General features: G+C 41.4%; 1 protein-coding gene across 1 annotated transcript in view; it reads left to right on the top strand.

Annotated features, from left to right (window-relative positions):
- Window positions 1-2,889: 2,889 nt before the first annotated feature.
- The window catches only part of LOC136875891 (dipeptidase 1-like), a 164,269-nt gene continuing 143,762 nt past the window's right edge, over window positions 2,890-23,396 (top strand). The window contains exon 1 of the mRNA XM_068228242.1: window positions 2,890-2,920. Within this exon, the coding sequence (XP_068084343.1) occupies window positions 2,890-2,920 (31 nt within the window). The remainder of the gene's footprint in view (window positions 2,921-23,396) is intronic.

Genomic DNA, 23,396 nt, shown 5'->3' with positions numbered 1-23,396 from the left:
AGTTATAAGGAAACCCCAAAAACCAATGGCAGCACCAAAATGAGGCATACTAGGCAAGATGAGGAGTGAGGTAGTTTGCCATTGCTTTCCTCACTGGGTCAGAAAGTACTATTGCAGCATGACTGACCCTATGAGAAGCACTTTTCATAACACTCAGATGCACTAGTCGTGCTCTGAATGTCATTACTCAGCACTACCCATACCCCAGCAACTTCCATATTGTCACAGCCATGGATGAGACTGGGACTTCGGTGGAAGCTACGCTTTACTCTGACCTGTGCCAAGAGATGGATGCAAAAGTACTGTATCCATCAAGAAGTGGCAGCAGGCAGATTGGTCTATAACTACGATATAATCATTCTTCCATTTTAACATATTTGGAACGTTACCGATTCACATGAAATGTCTTCTATTGGAATAAAAATATTTTATTAGCGAACAGTGTGATTCCAAGAGCATTAAATAACATTTTATCTTGATTGACTGGGCAATGTCAGTTAACGAAGGATATGTGTGGACTCCAGAAGCTCTGTTCTCGTTAAGTCCTAAAATACTGTGCAATTGTTCATCACTTGGTGCGGCAATTTAACACCTTTCATGGCAGGACCACCCAGGCGTACACAATGGCTCTGTTTTATAATACTGCCAAGATTTCTCAAATGAAAGATAAAAAACCTTTGGCCTCTACAATATGTTGTGGGGGTAAATGACGGTCAACTAATTCACATCCGAAAAATAGTTTTTCTGGAGTACTGACAGGAAAGAAATGTCACAAAAGAGATTTAAATGCTTGAATTAGATAACGATTATGTCGGGATACGTCTCATCAAAACTTAAACCTAACGTGGGTACGATTTTGTGTAATAATGTAACGACAGCTCCAGTATTTATCCTGTGAGAATCTGCAGCTTGTGTTGCATTTATTTGAGTACTTAGCGAATAAGTGCAAAATTACATAATTACAATAAAAGTGCATAAATATAAAACAAACCAAATACATAGGTATTCATAACCCATACGTAGAACAAAACTTTTATCACGGAAATATACCGATTTATTTTTCCATTTAAACTCTTTGGGCCAGAGTCTCTCAATATATCGGCCGTCGGCTTCATCAGATTAGTACAGTTACGTCATATTGATTTTGTAGCCTGTGATCACACATCTTTGAAGATATTTCAATGCATTTATATAGGGAGTATAATTTAAGACTTTGCTCTTCTGCTCATAGGCCGCGAGAATCCCCAGGCGAGCGCCATATGGCTTGTGTTAAATAACTCTCCACCAAAAATATTCTCTGCGGTGTAATCTACTTAACCATCACGATAATAACCTCACAATACACCTTAAAAGTCCAGTAGTTACTAGCAAACTGCTGCGTCAGCTATCAACCAGTTAAAAGGTGCCTTAAAAAATTCCGTGGACAGTATCCCGGTTCTACAGTACTATCAAAATGTTACGTGCAACAACTCGTTCACAAGTGACGTAGTACTGGATCCATAACTAATAAGAAAATACAGGAGAACAGCTCTCTCACAGGAGAGGTTGGGAGACATAGGCTACAGGCAAAACTGCAAGTCAGACCATATAAATCGCTTCGGAGAGTAGGTCGGGAAATGGTATTTCAAATTCGTCAGCCGACAATGCAAGACAATTATTACATTTACGATCTTGCCAGTCTCAATCAGTGGTGAGTTCAGTTTCATTTATTAGTTTATTTAATCAATGAACTTATGCATTTATTTATTTATTTATTTATTTATTTATTTATTTATTTATTTATTTATTTATCCTGAGTGTGTATGTAGCTGGTGAGTTCAGTTCCGTTAAAGTAATGTAAACTAGTGTCTCCTCATCCCGAAGTAGTACAGCTGTTTTCAGGAACACCCCCATTGGAGGTGAACTGCACGTACCATTTTAGCCACATATCAGCCCTCCTGCCATTCCTAAATTTCTGGCAGTACCGGGAATCGAACCCGGATCCCCCGAGGACGCCAGCTAATAATGCTAACCGTTACGCTACGGTGTCGGACAGTTCCGTTTAATTCCTATAGGCGTAATCATGCCGCTTCTTTGAGACGACTAACGTCCGCTCGCCATTGCGAGCACTACGCTCGCTGTCACCTCTTCTCTGGCCTCCTGTGTCTCGGCACTCCGCTACGAAGTATTAAATTATACTCCCTGTATAAAAGCAATTGCATGTAAGTGTGATGTATTGTATATTGTGTGTTTCTGTGGTGGTGGTGGTGGTGCTGGTGGCAATGTAGTGTGTTGTGTGTATCCGAAGAGAAGTATATAGAGACAAACACAAATTCCCAGTCCTCGAGCAAAAGTAATTAACCAGACACGGATAAAATCCTCAACCCAGCCGGGAATAGAAGCCAGGGGTTTCTGAACCAACGTGATCATTCATCCAAGGAGTCAAACTCACCAAACAAAATATGGAATGATGCAGAGTTTGTATGTAGGCTTACTATCACAATTAAGTCATGAATTAGACAAGAAAATATACACACCCAGGTTCAATGGCAAATACAGGGTGACCCAAAAGTCCATTAATACTCTAATTTCACGCGGTAATACTTCATGGATACTGGAGGTAGGGAGGTAATAATTGACGCACATGATTGGAATGACATGGGATTTTAATGACACCAAAATAAAGTACACAGAATGGCTAACAGATGGCGTTGGACAGCAACACATCAGGTACAAATGGCCACACATGCTTGACATGACATTGGGTTTTATTTACACCAACAGCGAGTGCATAAACAGGTCAGCAGACGGCGTTGGACAGCAACACGTCAGTGATGCCACATGAGACCCGTGGACGGTATAAAAGGGGATGTCGTGAGAGAGGGCGTCAGATGCGCCTGCAACCGCGGCATGTGGACGTTACCAGAAAAGGTGCTGTTAAGTAAGCCTTATGGTACTTCATTTTGGTACCAATAAAACCTCATCTCATTGAATTGGTTATGCTGTTCTTCCGTAATTTTACAACCGACAAACGGTCCAAGAAAGAAATGAAAACAAATACGCACATGAGCCTAAACTTATTCGTCTTCACACCTTCATACTAAAAGCATTTGAAAATCAGAAACATGCCATTTATTGACAGTTGTAATTGATCAGAGGGGTGCTTGTCTGTAATTCGTGATCTACATTTGGTTTTGACTATTTTAATTATTGAAAATAATTGTTCACAAACGTAAGTTATAGAGAATAATGCTTGAACCAATCAGACAAATGAAGGAAGTTTTCGATGCTTGTCTTTCGGACAAAATACCAGCATCTGTCAGCTTCTTGCATCTACTGTAGCTTTGATGGTAACATCAAACTGTAAGTCTGTAAGCTCAAACGGAAGACGTTGCGATACACGTCAAAATTCAAGTGGAAATGAAATCGATTGACGGCCAGAGAGACAGTGGGAGTTTGATGGATTGAGATACAGTAGAAATACATGGTGCGTCAAATTAAAATCGCGAGTTACATTGAGCTAAACTAACTTTAGCGTGCGTATTCTAACCGTATTGTCAGATGAGTTACCTCTTGATCAAAGTTAATGTTTTGTTACTAAATTAAACAGAGATAAACATAAATATTATTTCTAAATATTTGAGTGTGACTGATAGAATCTAATGATGTTCTTTTAAGAACGAAACTTGTCGTTCTTTGTTTAATAGTGTGAATTTTTATCCCTTGTTTAATAATGTTTCTTTACAGGTATGTTGTAGTATAACATTTATATTTTACCCTTGTGTTGGACAGACTGAAGTGTTTTTAAGTCGACACTGGAAAGTATGGCTTCCATCTAACAATAAATAAATAAATAAATAAATAAATAAATAAATAAATAAATAAATAAATGAAATGGCGTATGGCTTTTAGTGCCGGGAGTGTCCAAGGTGCAGGTCTTTTGATTAGACTCTCGTAGGCGACCTGCGCGTCATGATGAGGATGAAATGATGATGAAGACGACACATACACCCAGCCCCCGTGCCAGCGAAATTAACCAGTCATGGTTAAAATTCCCGACAATGCCGGGAATCGAATCCGGGGCCCCTATGGCCAAAGGCCAGCACGCTAACCATTTAGCCATGGAACCGGACTTATCAACAAAATAACTATCAGACGAAAGTAAGCTATAGTTCACTTTACGAAAATTTTTAGCATTTTACTTACTAATGTCTCTTCCGGACGTGATTTATTTCCGCAACGTGACAGAAAAATGTTGAAAGGAGACGCTGTCATGTTGGTAGCTAGAGAATAATGGAGCGCACTTTGTAAGCAAACCCGAGCTGATAGCGCTTGACACGCGTTCATTGTGTACTGCTCGTACCACGTCAAGACTTTCTCTTCAGCGTTGATCAAACAAAGGTAGACAAAGTAACGACTTTTTCATGTACGTTCATTTTGAAAGTAACACTAAACTTCAAGGCCTGTCAAGCAAATATGACCTATATGCAGTAGATGTTTCTTATATTACGAAAACGCAATTGTATGAAATAAAGACACTAACTGAGAATTTACAGTCCTTCCCAAAGTTTAAGATCACTAGCATTATTTTGACAACTCTTTCCTGAACTGAATCTTGTGGGACAAATAGAGTGGTTATGTTTTCCAATTCCACTTATTAAGGCAAGTATTAAGACTCCCTCTACGTTATTTAGTCCTCCGGATACGAAACAATAGGCCTGCATAGCAGGTGCGAAATCGCAGGGGGGAAGGGAGGGATTTCACCCCCACCGACGATCTCAAAGGACCCCCCCCACTAATATTTGCCCGGGGGGGATTATTTCATTAAAAAATAAAGAGGGAAATGCAGAACACATATAATTTATTACTGAAATTAATGATTTTTACTGTGTATATTTTCATAAAAACATCAGCAATAATTCAAATGACTGCCAGACTTTGAGCAATAAAAGAACGCAGCAGTGACAATCCAGACTTGCAGCCTATTGTTCATTTTTCACTCTAGCAAGTCCATCTGAAACATAACTTACTTGTAGCTCTCCTCCCTAGTCATTGCTCTAAGTAGCTCGAGCTTACACCACTCCTGTACTTCTTGGAGAAGGTGTGTTTCCGATAGGTAGCCAATAGGACAATATTCGCTTAAACAGTGTACAAACTGACAAATTTGTTCAGTCAGTACTTAACCCTGTTGAGGAACTTTCCACTAATAAAGCAATAAATCAGGACAAATCGCGCTTCTGGCCTTTTTTTAAGAAAGCAACAGTCTCTCATAAACTTCTCAACTGATTGGAATAACGTTCTAATATTTATCATTCTCGTTATAACAATAAAATTCAAACTAAAAGATCTAAAATGTACATTATTCTGGGGAGGGGTAATTTAATTACAGGGGAATTTTATACACCCCCTGCCGAATGATTCCTGAAATAAACACTAGTAGTTACGCCCTATGTTCCTTCTCTCCCCCCCCCCTCACCATTTCTTTCTGATTTCGCACCCTGCTGCATAGTGAAAATAAAATACTCTTATTTCTGAGCACTGTTTTAATGTGTACCCAAAATATGCTGACCGTATGCATGCATTTCTTTAATATGTCCCTGTTATCTTTAATTCCAGCAACGATCCCCAATATTATTTCATTTCATTTGTCAGGCGTTAATCATTGCCCCAGGAGAGTGCGACAGGCTACGGCAGCCGGCACAGTTCCTGTCTTCGTGGCTAGATGGGGCTTCATTCGGTCCATTCCTGACCCGATGGAATAACTGAAAACAGGCTGTGAATTTTCCTTTTAACTTTTCATAGAAGCGCAGAATATCTAGGGCATCACATGTGAAAAAATCGTGATGATAGGGCACTTTATATTTTGTTGTAGCACCTACATATACCGAGCAAGGGATGCCATCTTGCAACCCTCCGTTAATTTGTTGCTTGGTCACTAGATGGCAAAGGGCATTTGATTGTAATTTGCAGGTCTTTTCTCTAGAGTGGACCCATATTTGTAAGTATCACACTGAGCCTAGTGCGTTACATACTGTTAATTAGAAATGATAAATAAAAGCTTGTTAGAGCCGATAAAATGACAAATAATTTACATGAAAATATTTGACCGGCCTCATAGAACAATTGAATACCTCCTCTGAAAAACATTGCATAACCAGTTTGATCTACTATACAGGAAACGATATAAAGGTTATAACTTAGTTTTTACTCACAAATAAGAATGAAAAATAATTTAAACTCAATTAATTACTACAACTTTAACAATACAATAAGTTCCATGCAATTTTATAAATTACAATAATCTATAATAGACTCTAAAATGATAAGAAAATTGTAGCCCATATTCAAGTGTACTAGCATATCAGTTTTGCGGTCTGTGTACTTAAATCGTATGAACATACTATAATATTCTATATTAACAAAAATAACTTTATTTTTTCCCAAATTAAATTAAAATTTATTTTTTCACATTGCATATTAAGTACCAATCTGCATGAATATGAAACGTTTATACACTTAATTAACGCGAAGACATTTTTCTTGGTATTATTATGGCCTTTTGTTTGCTATATTTCTTTTCGCTGTTCCTCAGAATCTCGTTTACCTCATTTTTCTACTTCCTACTCATATGTAGCGTTTTTCCTTTCTTTAAATACTTTAGTGATCTCCACGGTACAAAAATGCTATCTATGGTCGCCATATTCTTGATCAAATGCAACGTTATTCTAGAGACTGCGAAATTCGGAGCTTTACAATATCCCTCATACTTAGTGGGCGAGTCCTGCAAGCAGATAAGCGTTGTAGTGTGTGATGATATTCTGGTTTACTTTCTGCCATTCAGCCTCATGATCTTCAAAATTTCGGTATGAGTTTCATTTTCAAATCTACAGCACACGAAAATACGCTGATCGACACTGAAGTCTGAAGCAATGAAATGTTCTAAATCCTTCTATTACTGATTTATACAAAGCAATCATGCCGTACGCTGTACGGAAGATTATCGCAAACTAGATAAGACCTATGTAACTTAAAAATCTTTTCAGTATGTCAAGTACTCAAGTTAAATATAAATATTACAGTATAACATACCTGTAAAACCCGTTACTAAGCAAGGAATACAAATACACGCTATTAAACAAAGAATGACGTGTTTCGTCTTGAAAGAACATCATCAGACTCTAACAAATAACACTTACATATTTAGAATATTTACGTTAATTTCTGTTTAATACTTAGGAACTTGAAATCTGGAACTTATCGTAATGATGTCCTCACTTTGCCTCTGCGTGTGTGATCCTCAACAGGAAAGGTCTAACAGGCATATTGGAAGTCAAGAAGGTAAATATACAAAGGAAGATACTAGAATCAGCTAAAGAAAGGAGTGAATACGAGAGACAACAAAAGCGGGAGCTCTATAATCGCACGGAAAACTCCATAGATGTCGGCAAGAAGAGGCGGCTAACCTTTTATGAACAAGTCTCCAGGATGAAATCCACAGGCTGATCAGTCTGCTACTCTTAAAGTGAGAAGGCAGGAGCACTAAGACAGTGTGGTCAGCAGAGGTGATTAAGACCTGAAACAACGAGGATTAAGAGGAACTGACGTCAAAGACCGTTCACCTCTCACCGTCAGAGGGACTTTGAGACAAATGAAGTTCCAAGACAAAGCCCCTATCAGGGGACATATGCCCTCTAAACGGAAGGAGAGAAAGGAGTATGATATAGCCAGAGAATAGGCAAGTATTGCGTAGCCTACTCCATAAGAAATAAAAACAATATAAAATGGAGCAAAACTGACATCGAAAATCTTGAAAAGAAACTGCGCCTCCTGTTGGCCAAGGACTTCACTCTAAGTCAGAATTTGAGCGACTAACTCTGCCACGCCGCCTGTGTGGTCGTGGTATTGTGGACACTGGAGCTTTGCTATCACGGCAAGTAATACGACTGAGGGAGTATTTTCATACATCATCTGAAAACTCGGACCTGCACCGAATGATATGTGAAGTGGATGATATCACTCCATTACTTCTTAACCACCTGGACCTAGAGCGAGAAGTAAGAACCGATTTGCAAAAGTTGGATGCATGGCTAGCCAAACCACTACATAGGAAGCGTCCCTACTTAGTTAGACAAGAAAATGTTGATTTAGAAGATCGAACTCTTGGCTGACTATAGGGCAAATGTTCCCACTACATAGGAAGCATCCCTACTTAGTTAGACAAGAAAATGTTGATTTAGAAGCATCGAACTCTTGGCTGACTATAGGGCAAATTTTCCCCAAAACAGAAGGTTTCATGTTGGCTATACAAGACCAAGTCATTCCAAGCATCAGCTACCGGAAAAACGTGGTGAGGGACCAAACAGGCAGGAGGGACTTGTGCCCTTATGGCTGCCAAACGCAATAAACCGTCCATCATGTTACTTCCGGATGCTCACACTTCTCATGAAAGAACTGTAAGGGATGCCACGACTCGGCTGCCAAGATTTTGCACCAAGAACTTCCTGTTAAATACCGACTAGTTGATGAAAGACTTCCCTATTTATAAGTAGCCTACAGCCTTCAAACTGTACCCGAAAATGACGTGGTCAAAATCTACTGGAACCGAACAATTATCACAGATAAGACGACTATCCACAACAGACCGGACATCGTGGTGTTAGAGAAGGAAACTGAACTTGTCGCTCTGATCCCGAACATCAGGAACCTCCATGAAAAGTTTACCGAGAAAATCAACACGTGTACACCACTGGTGGAGCATATTTAAAGATTATGGCACTGTGAAGAGGTGATAATTGTACCAATCATCCTTTCGAGCATAGCTGCTATACTAAAAAGTCTGGTGAAAGGACTGAAGAAGTTGGAAGTCAACACCGACATCTATTAGACCATGTAGAAGGTGGTGATCATTGCACACGGTTGGGATTGTTCGAAAATGTATGGGTTCAAATTCTGCGTAAAATTGTAGTGTAAATTAAGGTTTATATTGTTTTGATTTCCTAAAATCTGTACAAATGCTTGGATATCATTACCGCGATATTGTGCTAAATAAATAAATGAATAAATAAATAAATAAATAAATAAATAAATAAATAAATAAATAAATAAATAAATAAATAAATAAATAAATAAATAAATACTACTGTAGTTCAACGAGGAAAGTGGAAATCACAGCCTGGGTGGCTTACGCAGGTGTACAAGGACTTAACACAAATGGGTGACAAGGAGGAAGATATAAAGGGAAGTAATAATAATAATAATAATAATAATAATAATAATAATAATAATAATAATAATAATAATAATAATAATAATAATAATAATAATATTTGCTTTACGTCCCACTAACTACTATTTTAAGGTCTTCGGAGACGGTGAGGTGCCGGAATTTAGTCCCGCAGGAGTTCTTTTACGTGCCAGTAAATCTACCGATACGAGGCTGAAGTATTTGAGCACCTTCAAATACCACCGGACTGAGCCTGGATCGAACCTGTCGAGTTTGGGTCAGAAGGCCAGAGCCTCAAACGTCTAAGCCACTCAGCCCGGCATATACAGGGAAGAAAGAACATTTAGGAAGAAAGTGGCGCGAGTGAGGAGTGAGGGATGCACCCGAAAAGCCACTGGCCAAGCCACGGAACATTTCGGAGGAAGAACAAGAAAGGAGGAAACAAAGACTTACGGATCCTTGGCGAGAGTGCAAGGAGAAGGACATTTCTCTGCGTGATAGAAGGGCAGATAGATCGTGTCGTCGTGACGAACAGATGGCCGTATCGATGAATGATGATGAATAATTTCACAGAAGGGAGTTGTCTATGTGGTGTGATTCGTGTCGCTGTGAACTTGCAATCGGGATATGGTGGGTTCGAAACTCACAGTCATCAGCCTAGAAGGTGATTTTCCACTTTCACGCCAAGCAAGGGATGTATTTTAATTGAAGCCACGACCACTATCTTCCAAATACTAGTCGTTTATCGTTCTTGCGTCACCGAAAACCTTCGATGTGTCAGTGAAAAACCACATTTCCAATTTTAGCATGTAGTATTTTTCACAACATTTTTGACAATTTCCAACAATCCATATCACTTTTTATGTAGTGTTTAAATACTAATAAATCGTTATCATTCACTTTACATTCTGCATCAATAAGTATTATGGAGTAGGAATATTCAGGGATAACAAGACGAAATGGAGGTTCAGCTCTAGTGATGCAAGATATGAATGTGGACAAGAACAAACCACGAGCCACATTCTTCAATGCCCTCTGTGCCCAACATCTTGCACAGAGGATGTTCTCCTACAAGCCACTCCGAGTGCAATGGACATTGCAAAATACTGGACTTGTGTAATATGATCTCAAGTGTTATGTTTTATATACTTAACACTGACTAGCAAATGTACCCGTGCTTCGCTACGGTACTCTACATTGTATACGGATTCCTCCGTAAATTACTGTAAAGGCAGTGAGTAGGCCCGTAACTTGGCAGGGTGGGCTCGCGACCACGGACCCTTAGGTGAGTCTCCAAAGCGACTTCAATTTATTAATATATATATTATATTTCACCCCCCTACCGAGGGGTTCTAGGGGCGTCTTGCTCCCACAGTACTTTTTCCACATAGTAGGTTATATTTGTACGCCCCCACCGCAAAGGGGGCTGAAGTTGAACTTTAAAAAATCCGAAGTGTCAGTATTCATGTCAGCGACCCCGAAATCTATGGATTCGACACTATTTTCGATTATTTGTATATATCACTCCCCCCCTCGCCACAAAGGGCGTGAAAATGAAAGGCCTCCACACGTAATACCGTGCGAGTTGAAATAGAACGAAAGTTGACCAAGGGAGGTCGAAAAGGATAGATGAAAGTGAGAAGCCTAGCACAAGGAAACAGAAGCAATGTCAGGACTCAGCTAAGGCCCCGCGATCGCCAACCCATACTCCCTACTTAACAGCCCCTGAGGTTGCTTGTAGTCGCCTCTTATGACACGGCATCATGATAGCACTCGAATTCGACTGCGACTGACAGTAGTAAAGGGAACGTGCCATTATAATGAAAATACCTTCCCTATTTCCAGTCATAGTGTAGTTGGGGAAGTATCATGAAATCGCAGGTGGCCTTGGGTGTTAGCAATCAAAAACGTGATGGAGTTTTTCCGTTTTAATGCCAGGCCACCGTGTGTACTTCCAGTCGCTGTCGAGTTGGAGAGTTCCCATTACAATGGGATATCTTGTTTCCTTTTTCCAATGATAATCAGTTGGGGAGTTTTAACTATAATGGCAAGCGGACTTGTCTACCGACAGTATTAGTCCAATTGGGGAGTTCGAGTAGAAGTCAGAGTCGAGTTGGGAGTTTTAATTATAATGACAGTTCTGCTTACTTATTTTTTTGCTATTTGCTTTAGGTCGCACCGACACAGATATGTCTTATGGCGATGAAGGGATAGGAAAGGCCTAGGAAGTGAAAGGAAGCGGCCGTGGCCTTAATTAAGGTACAGCCCCGGCTTTTGCCTGGTGTGAAAATGGGAAACCACGGAAAACCATCTTCAGGGCTGCCGACAGTGAGGCTCGAACCCACTATCCCCCGATTACTGGATACTGGCCGCACCTAAGCGACTGCAGCTATCGAGCTCGGTTGCTTACTTAGTGCCGGTCACAGTCGAGGTGGAGGGTTTCCGTTATTACGGTAGATCATTTTTGCTATTCCCAGTCAGATGAGTTGGAAAGTTTCGGTTAGAAAAGAAGGCCCATTTGTCTACTGTTAGCGAAATGTATTTAGGGTTCTTCAATATAATGGCAGGCCCACTGGTGGGCAGGCGGTCACAATCGAATTTCAAGGTTCCCATTATCATTATAGGTCGTCTTTGCTATCCCCAGTCACTGTTGATTTGCGAAGTTTTCATTGAAATGGCATTTCCGCTTGCCTATGGCCAGTTAGTATCAAGTTGGCGACTTTTCATGACAATGTCAAGCCTTCTTGCCTATTACCAATCAAAAATGTGTTCGGGCGTGTGGGTTATAAAAGTAGGTCCCCTTGCTACTGCCAAACCCAGTCAATTTGGGGGTTCCCATGATAACGGCAGATCTTCTTTCCTATTTCCGGTTATCGTGTTTTGATTATATTGCCAGGCCCCCTTGCGTATTGGCAGTCACAACGAAGTTGGACAGTTTTCATTGTAATATTATTCCAGTTTGTCTACTGCGAAAAACATTGAGTTGAGGAGTTAAAATTATATTGGCAGGCCCCCTTACCTTCTGCCAGTCACAACCGACGTGGGGTATTTTCATTACAGTGGCAGATCCTCTTGCCTATTGCCAGTCACAGTCGAGGTGGAAGGTTCCCTACCGCTACAGACAGTAGATTTGAGCAGCTTTGGTTATGATGACAGCCAACGGCCGTAGCCGTGTTGAAGCACCGGATCCTGTGAGATCTCCGAAGTTAAGCAACACTGGACGTGGTCAAGATTTGGATGGGTTGCCACGCGCTGTTGGGTGGGGTTAAGGGAATGGAGGAGCGGAAAGGGACTGGCCACCCTACCGTACGTAAACTCCGGCTCAGGCACACCTCTACGGAGGTTCGGACCTGCCTTCGGGCAGAATACACCCTTTAGTTATGATGTCAGGCATACTTTCTCTTATTGCCTGTCACAATGGACTTGCGCAGGTTTCATTATAATGGCCGGCCCACTTGCCTATCGATAGCCACAGCCCTCTTTCCTATATTCAGTCATAGTGTAATTGGCGAGGTTTGGTTATAATGGTAGTCCCGCTTGCCTACTGCGAGTCACAATCGAGTTGAGGAGTTTTAATTATAGTAGCAGTTCCCCTTGCCTACTACCAGTCACATTCAAAATGGGGAGTTTTCATCATCAATGCTGGTAGAGTTTACCAGTGCTAGTCACAGTCGAGTTTGAAGTTGCTATTATAACGGCCGATCTCCTTTCCTATTTCCAGTCATAGTCGAATTGGGAAGGATTTTTATAATAGCAAGCCCCTTACCTACTGCAATTCACAATCGAGTTGAGGAGTTTTAATTATAATAGCACTCCCCCTTGCCTACCACCAGTGTCAATCAAGCTCGAGAGTTTTCATTTTAAGGGCAGACCCCCTTACCTAGGGCCAATCGCAGTCAATTCGGAGAATTCCCATTTTAACGTAGGTCTTCTTCCCTATTCCCAGTCAGTGTCGATTTGGCCAGTTTTCATTATGTTGGCATGCCCCCATTTCTACTTCCAGATAATCAACAGTGTGCTTGGAAAAATTAAGTAACACTGATGATCTTCCCATAATTAGGAGTCTATTCGTTTATGGGATCAATTTCATTTAATTTGTCACCAGTACACGTACTGAAGCGAAGGAAGAACAGAGTCATTGAAGAACCTCTTGATAAACAATGTTTCGTGTTTTATTTTCTGGTGCACATATAAACAGGGACTTGCTGCTGCTGACTCGGGAACATGCGACGTACAGTTGCCCGTGGGAAAAGCAGGGTGATCTGAGGTCAAGTCCAGCAATACTCAACGTCTGGCCTTGGGATTTATTAATAGTCATCGCAAAGCAGAGGCTGACTGGAAACTGCAGACGCTTGAACTCAAACGGGTAGTTGGTTGGGATTAGTGGTATCCGCGGGATAAGAACTGACTCTCCTTTACCGCATCCAGTCATGATAGTTGCCTCTATCACATGTTTGTGGAGGGCGTTTACCTGAAGTCTTGTCCCATTGCACAAATTAGGTGGGCTGAGATTGCGCATGAGTATGATTGGTGCGCCGATCTTTAAGGTAATTTTGTGCGATGGAAGCCCCGGAGCCGTTATAGAATTCAGGAACTCAGGAGGATAGTGAACTGCGTCGTCAGAGTTGATTACTTCATTGACAGACGTATAAACTGTCTCCTCGCCGTGGAACATTGTGAGGATAGTCGAATTAATGTACGCCGCTTGTTCATTAGTTGGAGTTAAGATCGCTCTGCAGCAGAGCCATGAGATGGGTTTGCTCCTAATATTTTCTACGTCCGGGTACACCGATGAAATGAGAGCTTCAAGGTTAGAAAGCGACAAACAAAATTCATCAGAAAGAGTAATGATCCCGTTACTGTCTCCCAGTGAGCCGTTCCCAATCGACAACAATATTTCAGTGAATGTATGTATGTTTTCATCACCACCTAGATGTACCCTCATATTCTGTGTCAGAGACAGTTTTTTGATATTTGGCCAAAGTGATGATCTCCTTAATGAAGCGTTCACTTCATCTGCTCTGCTCCCTCTTGGAACAACCGGTAACGTTTGACGAAAATCACCAGAAAAGAGGATAGGGACACCTCCAAAGAAGTTATCACTGTTTCGGATGTCCCGCAGCGTTCGGTCAACTGCTTCAATCGCCTTTCTGTGAGCCATAGTGCATTCATCCCAAATTATAAGACTGCAGTCTTGCAGAACCTTGGATATGTTACTTTGTTTTGTGATGTTACATATTGGTGACTCTGTGCAGTCAAGATCTATAGGCACTTTAAACATCGAGTGAGCAGTTTTGCCACCGGGTAAAAGAGTGGCTGCGATCCCCGAAGAGGCTACTGCTACAGCAATCTTACTATCCTGTCTGATCTTAGACAACAGTAAGTTAATCAGGAATGTTTTTCCAGTTCCGCCCGGAGCGTCTAAGAAAAACATTCTACTTTCCTTATTTCTAACACAGTTTAATATTTCCCGATATACTACAGTCTGTTCATCTGTAAGTTTTGGTTCATTTAATAGAACAAAAGACCTTAACGCTTCTTTATTGTAATTTGTTTCCCTGAGATAGTCAGCATTTAACGTTTGTAAGATCTGAGGGGAAGGAAGGCCGTAAATGTTCAAAGGCTGACCGCCAATCGATAGAACGTATTCTTCGAGGTCTTGAAGACATCTGTCTTCCACATGGGCGATCATTTCATGAGCAGTACCGTCGTTACAGGGGGAAAGTTGTCGTAAGAAATCTTCTGCTAGGCTCTCCTTATATTTGTTCCACAGATCCAACGGATCAGAGAGACTGCAAAAGACTAACAATATGCCAAAAAGCCGGCGAAGTTTTGCTGGGCTTTGTGAAACTATCGCCTCCTTCAGTGTCTCTTCCCATTGAGAGTCATCCATGAGTAATCCATGGGCTTTGCATGCACTCCGATATGTAGGGTGAAGTATGCCATTGACGGTGCGAAGGTCAGTGAAGGATGTTGGTCCCCTGACAGTGAACAGAAGCATGCGTAAATAGAAGCACTCGGAATTATTAGGATGGACTGCATACACTCGGCTAATTACGTGCTGCTTTCTAACGCCCGAAAATGCTACCACAGGTACTCCTTTCTTTCTTCTTACAAATGTACCTTGCTGTTTGTTATACGTATAGTAAGAGGGAACGTCTTCATACAACAGTGTCTTAGCAAAATCATCTGTCTGACATAAGTTAAAGAATGCCATTAAGGTGGTGTTACGTGGATTTTCTACTATGTCATGAGCCGTTTCTGCAGTAAAGACAATTCTTTGAAAATTTTGTAGATGAACATCTAAATGCATTACTGGAGGATACCTTTCATGGATAGGAAATGAAAGAATTCGCCAAACTGCTTCTGAGCTGGATATGTACCTTCCGCTCTGATACTGGCACACTTCATCATTTTTGTCTTGCAAACCTAAGACTGCCTGATCGCTTCCTTTGTTGATGTACTTACAGATGTATTTGATGGACTTAACACTGCTACAGTATTCAACATTGATGTGTGTTTTGAATACCCTAGACAAAACAGGACAGTATGGCACTATCCATCTATTATCCACTTCCATATCCTGTCCATTTATCATAAGGCGTGCAGTGAAGCCACCCATAGAAGGAATCCTGCGCTTCTAGGATGGGTACCCATCGTTCCCTGTGACAGTTTCATTGACGAATGCTCGTGGGTATCGTTTTGAGCATCGTCCACCTTTCATACATGGTGAGCCTACGTTGAAAGATCCGCATGGTCCATGGACCATGTGACATTTAACTATGTTAAAAAGCTGTGGATCTTTATCAGGATCTGGAAATTCAGCACTAATAACCTTATCAATATCGACGGGTCGTATCTTGTCCTCAAGCCATAATAATATGTGGGCGTGAGGCAAGCCACGCTTTTGCCATTCAACAGAGTACATAAAACAAAGAGTTGGCCCAAATATTTGTTCTCTGGTTAGTAAGTCCATGAGAGATTTTAATTTCATGTGAAATACACGTGTAATAATGTCGTGACGATCATTCGCTGACTGACCATTATATACGGCATTACCAATTTCTTCCCATTTTGGATTAGTTGTAGCTGTAATAAAAAGATCTGGACATGAGTATTTTCGCACATAACAGAGTGCATCTTGAGATCGCTCGTGCATATATCGGGGTCCTCCAGTGAAAGTGGACGGTAAAATGACTAACCGTCCCAAATCTGCCATGTTACCCTCGTCCTTCCTCAGGGCGTCTTTAAGGTGAATGTAGCTCTCAGCCCTTAATTCCCTTTGGTGTGTTCTGATATAGACTAACCTTTCAGTCTCTATTTTAGCATACATGTCTACCCAGAACTGATTGGACAGTTGACGGTAACAATGTAAGTAGTTTACCTCGCCTTGTCTTATCATTATACGATAAGAATAAAACTGAAGAGAAGATGTTTTCTTGAGAGGGGTCTTTAGTTCTCCGGTTCGTGGGTCTACGTGGTACAGTAGGAAGTGGTAGCCATCATCTCCACGAGGGAACATCAGGGGATATTGAAGAGCGTCGTATGATCGGTGGGTTTCAGATATTCGTCTCAGGCCCTGGTCTCTTGTCCGAAGCACGATGTCTCGCTTATCACATTCGTGTCCAACCAATATGACAGCTATCTCGTTTGTTGTCGGCTGATTATAACAGCCTCTGTGCTCACCAGCAGGAACTCGGTCGGCGTGGATCACAATCTTGTGGGTGTCACCGTCCGGCATTGTCTCTAGAGTTGTCTTCAGTTCCTTGACATATGGGTTCACATCATGTAACATGCCCTGCAAATCATTAACTAAATGGGTTTTTAAATTTGGTATTATTGCTGTTCTTTGATCTACCTGTGCTTTGTGGTCTGCAATGAAATATATTTGAAGATATTTAGAATTTTCATTGTTTGCAGGGAGAAGTGAACCTATTAAGTGGTATACTTGTCCTTGAATTTTGAATGTTGGCATAAAATTTCCTTCCACTACTTTAGTAGCTCCGAAGCTTGTCATTTGGAATGCGCTGTTGTAGGCTCGCACAAATTGAAGAAAATGGCGAGAGTCAGTATGCGTCCCATTTAACAGAGAAATAAGAAGTTCCGGTAGAGGAGTTAGATGATTTAATTTAATTTTTCCGGAAGAGCAGCACATTCCCTCTGGCTCTTGCTTCCATTTGAGAGCCCTACAGAAAGGGCACACTTTACTCAAAGACCCTATATGGGCTCTTGGATGGTAGTCGATAAGAGGGTTATAAGCAAATGCACTTCGCTGCTTTTCATGCCATGGAATCATATTAGGACACCTAGATTCAATTGACGTTGAATGTAATTCTCTAACATTGGCATGTCTCACTCTATCTTCATCTAACCGTCTGAGATATTCATCAGTGGTCTCTGATGAACGTCTTTCTGCTGCACGTTGTCTTTTCTCTTCCTGCTGGACATTTTGCATTTCGTTTAACGATGCGTAGGTACTTCGTCGTTGTGTTAACGCCTGAGAATATTCCTCCGCAGCTAGGTTTTCGCGTGTGAGGGAATGGTGCTCTCTGTCATGCTCCATTCGAGCCATCCGCTGATCCTCTGATTCTGTGTCTCTTAAACGCATCTGTCTAAATCTTTGCGATCTGAGTCTTGCCTCGCGGTCTGAAGCAGTCTCAGAAGCCCTAGATGTGGACTGGCGTGCTCTCTGTGAGCGAAGCCTGGCCTCGCGCTCAGAAGCAGTCTCCGAATCACGGTCAGTGCTCTTCCTCAGTCTGTCTGCATTGAGTCTGGCTTCGCGGTCTGAAGCAGTCTCAGACGCCCTAGATGTGGATTGGCGTGTTGTCTGTGAGCTAAGCCTGGCCTCGCGCTCAGAAGCACTCTCCGAATCACGGTGAGTGCTCTTCCTCAGTCTGTCTGCACTGAGTCTGGCCTCGCGGTCTGAAGCACTCTCAGACGCCCTAGATGTGGACTGGCGTGTTCTCTGTGAGCTAAGCCTGGCCTCGCGCTCAGAAGCACTCTCCGAATCACGGTGAGTGCTCTTCCTCAGTCTGTCTGCACTGAGTCTGGCCTCGCGGTCTGAAGCACTCTCAGACGCCCTAGATGTGGACTGGCGTGTTCTCTGTGAGCTAAGCCTGGCCTCGCGCTCAGAAGCAGTCTCCGAATCACGGTGAGTGATCTTCCTCAGTCTGTCTGCATTGAGTCTGGCCTCGCGCTCAGAAGCACTCTCCGAATCACGGTGAGTGCTCTTCCTCAGTCTGTCTGCACTGAGTCTGGCCTCGCGGTCTGAAGCAGTCTCAGACGCCCTAGATGTGGACTGGCGTGCTCTCTGTGAGCTAAGCCTGGCCTCGCGCTCAGAAGCACTCTCCGAATCACGGTGAGTGCTCTTCCTCAGTCTGTCTGCATTGAGTCTGGCCTCGCGGTCTGAAGCAGTCTCGGAAGCCCTCAATATCTTAACTTTTTTAGCTTTTGATATGGACCGTCCAATGTTAATTCGCTTCCTAGCAGGCATGGTCAAAGGAACAGTCACAAAAGTGTCGAAACCCAATCAGTAACTCTGTAATGGGCAGCAAAGTGCATGTGGTGGTGATTATTTTCTGTTGGTGACGGTGGTGTTGGTGATTATTGTTTTAACAGGACGTACAACGGGGCAACTATCCTCTATTAACACTAATCAGAAGAAAACTGAAAGAGATCCGATACTTCGAAGAATGAAGTTATCGGCAAAATAAAGGGAAGGGCCGCAATGAGCTCGAAAATATCAAAAACAGAAACCCCTCCCAGAGCAGAAACTGGGAAGGCAGGAAGTACTAAGGGGTAATAGTCAACAAAATAGAGGTAGTTGTGATTATTGTTTCGAGAGGTAGTACAAATGCGCAACAATCTTCTGTTAACACTAATCAGAACGAAATATGAAGAGATGCGATACTTCGAAGAATGAAGATATCGGAAAAGGAAGATAAAGTCCACAAAGGGGTTAAAAATCGCAATCAGCAACAGAATTGAAATGGCCGTATTGGTGATTGTTTCAAAAGGAAGGACAACTCCTCAACAATCCTGCCTTATCACTAATCAGAACGAAATTGAAAGAGATCCGATACTTCGAAGAATGAAGATATCGGCAAAAGAAAGGGAAAGGCCGCAAAATGCTTCCAAATAACAACCACAAACCCCGCCCAGAAAAGAATTTCAGATGCAGTGGTTCCCAATGAAATTAGAGTATCCGAAAATTTCTAAAGTGGAAATAAATTAACGTACCGTCGCAACACTTCTGAAACAGGAAACAATATTTCAGATATTTTTAAACGCAATAACTGACATGAACACTCACATAGATATGTTAACAATCTCAGTTAGAAAGTAACAATGTAATACAGAGAAGAACTAAGCGCCACCAGTGTGAATACCATTAAGCAGTCAAGTTCCTTTTGCTCAGAGCAATATTGATTTCGGTTACGCTTATCGACATGGATGATATAGACTGCTGAAGCTGACCGAAGTAGCTGTTGCCTGTGACTCACGGGTGGCCCAGATTGGTTGCGCAGTAGTGTCGTAGGACAGGTATCCTAATTAGGATAAAACCTTCAATACTGGTATTTTGAAGGTTTATGATGAGCCGAAATTATTATGTTATTATATTTATGTTTCGTGTCCATGGACGTATAACGTGCGGACGTACGGCACACAGATTTCCAATATGGCGTCAAGGAACAGCACCATTAGATCTCTGATGTAAAACATGTATAAATTCTATGTAGATTGTTTTAGAGAGCGATTGTTTTCTTTTTTGTATTCCGAGAGAGGCACTGAATGTTTTCTTCTATCTGACAGGATAAGTTCGTAGCGATAATAAAGTTGCTTTTAGAATACGTAAAAGTGTTCTCGTGTGATATTTTTATTGCGTAAAATAGAAAATCGCATATAGAGAACGACAGTAGATGTTGGTTTTCCCCACAGGAGCACCGTGACTGTGTAGCACACAACCGCACGTGTATCTTATTTCTTTGTTTATAGCTGTCTCTCTTATAAAGGAAAGATTTCCATGTAACATCTGTACGTAATTTCTTTCCTTATATTGCTGTTGGTGTATATAGTGACCTACTGTATTTTGCGTAGCGTGTGCATCGTAGTTCGTTTCTGTGAACCGCCTGTTGCGTGGTGAAGGTGGGAGGGGGGGGGGGGGGGGGAGGAATACATCCGGGTTATTCCCTGCCTGTCGTAACAGGTGACTGAAATCGCCCCAGGGGTCCTTAACTTGGCAGGGTGGGCTCGCGACCACGGACCCTTTTAGGTGCACTTACTTATGCCACGCTCCTCACTTTAGCTATATTATCCGAACTTCCGTGGTCTATTCTTGTTCTTTGCAGACTCCGACGGCATAAGAACATTCGAGGCCTCATTTCCACGCCCTTCGCGGATAACTTAATTTCGGAAGAGTCGGATTCCTCCATTTTTGTCACTGATTACTGTTAATATAGGATGGTTGCCCCGTTGTAGTTCCTCTTGAAACAAAAATCAGCACCATCACCACTCTCTTCTCTCATCCGACTTGTGTTCTTATGTTTGAGAGATCTCGGGAGTTGGCCCAATTTTAAGATCGTATGCCGTTCCTGAGGCCAACCGAATGTGGAGGATTGTATTGAACAATTACGCCTTTCTGCTGGGATTCAATCAATCAATCGATCAATCAATCAATCAATCAATCAATCAATCAATCAATCAATCAATCAATCAATCAATCAATCAATCAATCAATCAATCAATCAATCAACATACATACGGAGTAATTAAGGAAGAAAATAATAGTTAAGAAATCTGACATTAATGGAAAATAGATTATAATAACTGAGGAGAGCCGGATGACGACAAATATGTAAATACCAAGTGAATGTATTGCTCTTACTTATGCCCCTCAATAAATTATGCTGGTGTGAGTTATGGATATAAGAAAGCCGTAACAGAGGAGCAAATTAGGCGCAGGGATTCTTAGGTAAACATATAAGATGACTAATGGTGTTATTACTGAAGCTGTTCGAGAACGGTTATAGGCCTAACCTCCAACGATATTCCGCCATTATCCCGCAGAATGGCCGATTGACACCTCTCTTGTTATTCTACCGCCCCCACCCACAGGGGGACGTTGTCGGTCTGTCGGTCACTCAATGCAGAGCATGGTACCAGCAGAAAATTGTAAATTTCTCCGTCATGTGAAGAGTAAGGTAAATTATGAACATAACGAAAGTTGTTTATAATGAAGAGACGTTTCACGTACGGTAAACGAAGTTTACAGAAAATCAATAGTATAAGAGAAAAAGGAGGAAAACCATTCTGGTTTTCCTATAAACCCCCCATCTATTGTAATATTTTAAAATGATATGCACATAGAAACCTTCCCCGGGATGAGCATACTCTAAATATGAAGTTTGGTTGAGATCTATTTAGCCGTTTCGACGTGATGGCTTTCGTATAAACACCCCGCGTATTGAAAGATTTTAAAATGATATGCATATCGAAACCTTCCCCGGGATAAGTATACTGTAAATATGAAGTTTGGTTGAACAGACAAACAGACAGACAAACAGACAGACAAACAGACAAACAGACAAACAGACAAACAAACAAACAGACACGAAACGTAAAAACCACCGATTCGGTCTTGAGTTGACCTAAAACGGATAAATATCTGAAAAATTGGCAAAACAAAAGAAATTACAGACAGCGGACCCCCTACAATTTTATTTATATAGATAATTTCGCTGCTGTAGAATCCTGGAGCTGACGTTGCCATGGTACGGTATTCTACATTGTATTCGAATATCGAAGTAAATAGTGTACATGCAGTAAATAAGATAGTTTTAAAATTGCATGTCTCTTAGCGTTATCCGAGAAAGAGCATGGGGAGGTCCCCGTACGTTTCCAATGTAAAGTGTTTGTTACGGATTTGTGATATAACGGCAGGCTCACTTGCCTACTGGCATTCACAATCAGGTTGGGAAGTTTACATTATAATTGCAGGCCCCATTGCCTACTATGCGGACAGAATCGATTTGGGGAGTTTTCGTTAAAATGGCAGCCCCCCTTTCCTACCTCCAGACAGATTACAGTTTTTATTATAATGGCAGGCAATTACCCTACTATCACTCGAAATTGAGTTGTGCAGTTATCATTATAATGACAGGCCCCTTTTCCTACTGCCAGCCAGCGTACTGCCAGTCACACCAAGTTGGTGAGTTTCCATCAAAATAGCAGGCCACTATGCCTAATGCCAGTCACATTTTAGATGAGTACATTTCTTTATAATGGCGGGCACCCTTGCCTACTGCCAAACACAATCGGGTAGGGGAGTTTTAAACAAAACTGCATGCTCACTTACCTTCTGCAAGTCAAATCGAGAAGGGAACTATTCATTACAATTGTAGGCCTTCCTTACTAATGACAGTTACACAGGAGTTGGAGAAGGAACCCTTTCCTACTGCCAGTCAAAGTCGGTGTGGGGAGTACTGATTACAATAGCAGACCGACCCTTTCTCGATCGCTAAATCGACATCAGTGAATATATATAGATCGACATACGAAAGTATATGCGTGTTTACAATATTGAAGACCTTCATTTACAGATTAACTGCTACTAAACGTACGTCATATCGACAAAGGATTATACCATAAGACACGCCGGATTTAGTGGCCTAAATGGCTGGTCCAATGATATGTCCTCTATTCTTGGGTCAGATTTAGAAACGTGGAACAGGGTAAAGGTTTTGTAAGATCATCTCACATTACATTACTTTTCGGATAATAATGTGACAGCTACATACGTAGCATTTGGCTCACATATGGCTACTGAGTGGGCCAATTTTCGTGAAGAGTTTGATGATTCTGTATTTCATATAAGTAATTGAAAGTATGAATAATGCATGTGAAAATTCCAAATTGACTTAACATCGATTAATAGAGAAAAATCAAACGTAAAAGGGATACAGATACGGCATAAAGTCATAAGACCAAGGTTGTAGATCATTCCAAATTGAACGGAGATTGTGCAATCCGTTACGTGATAGGAATTTCCGAAGGTCTGCACCATCATTAAAATTGCCTGCATATTTCGATATTCTTCGGGGATAAAAAATGAAAAATTTAATGATATAGGATTTTTCATTCGTTACAGGCTAAAACGTATAATTTTGTCAAATTTCAATTATCTTCTTATTCTTCT

This window comes from Anabrus simplex, chromosome 6 (genome assembly GCF_040414725.1).
Source record: "Anabrus simplex isolate iqAnaSimp1 chromosome 6, ASM4041472v1, whole genome shotgun sequence".
NCBI classification, from domain to species: domain Eukaryota; kingdom Metazoa; phylum Arthropoda; class Insecta; order Orthoptera; family Tettigoniidae; genus Anabrus; species Anabrus simplex.
The sequence above is the reverse complement of the archived record's forward strand: the minus strand, read 5'-3'. Positions and strand labels throughout refer to the sequence as shown.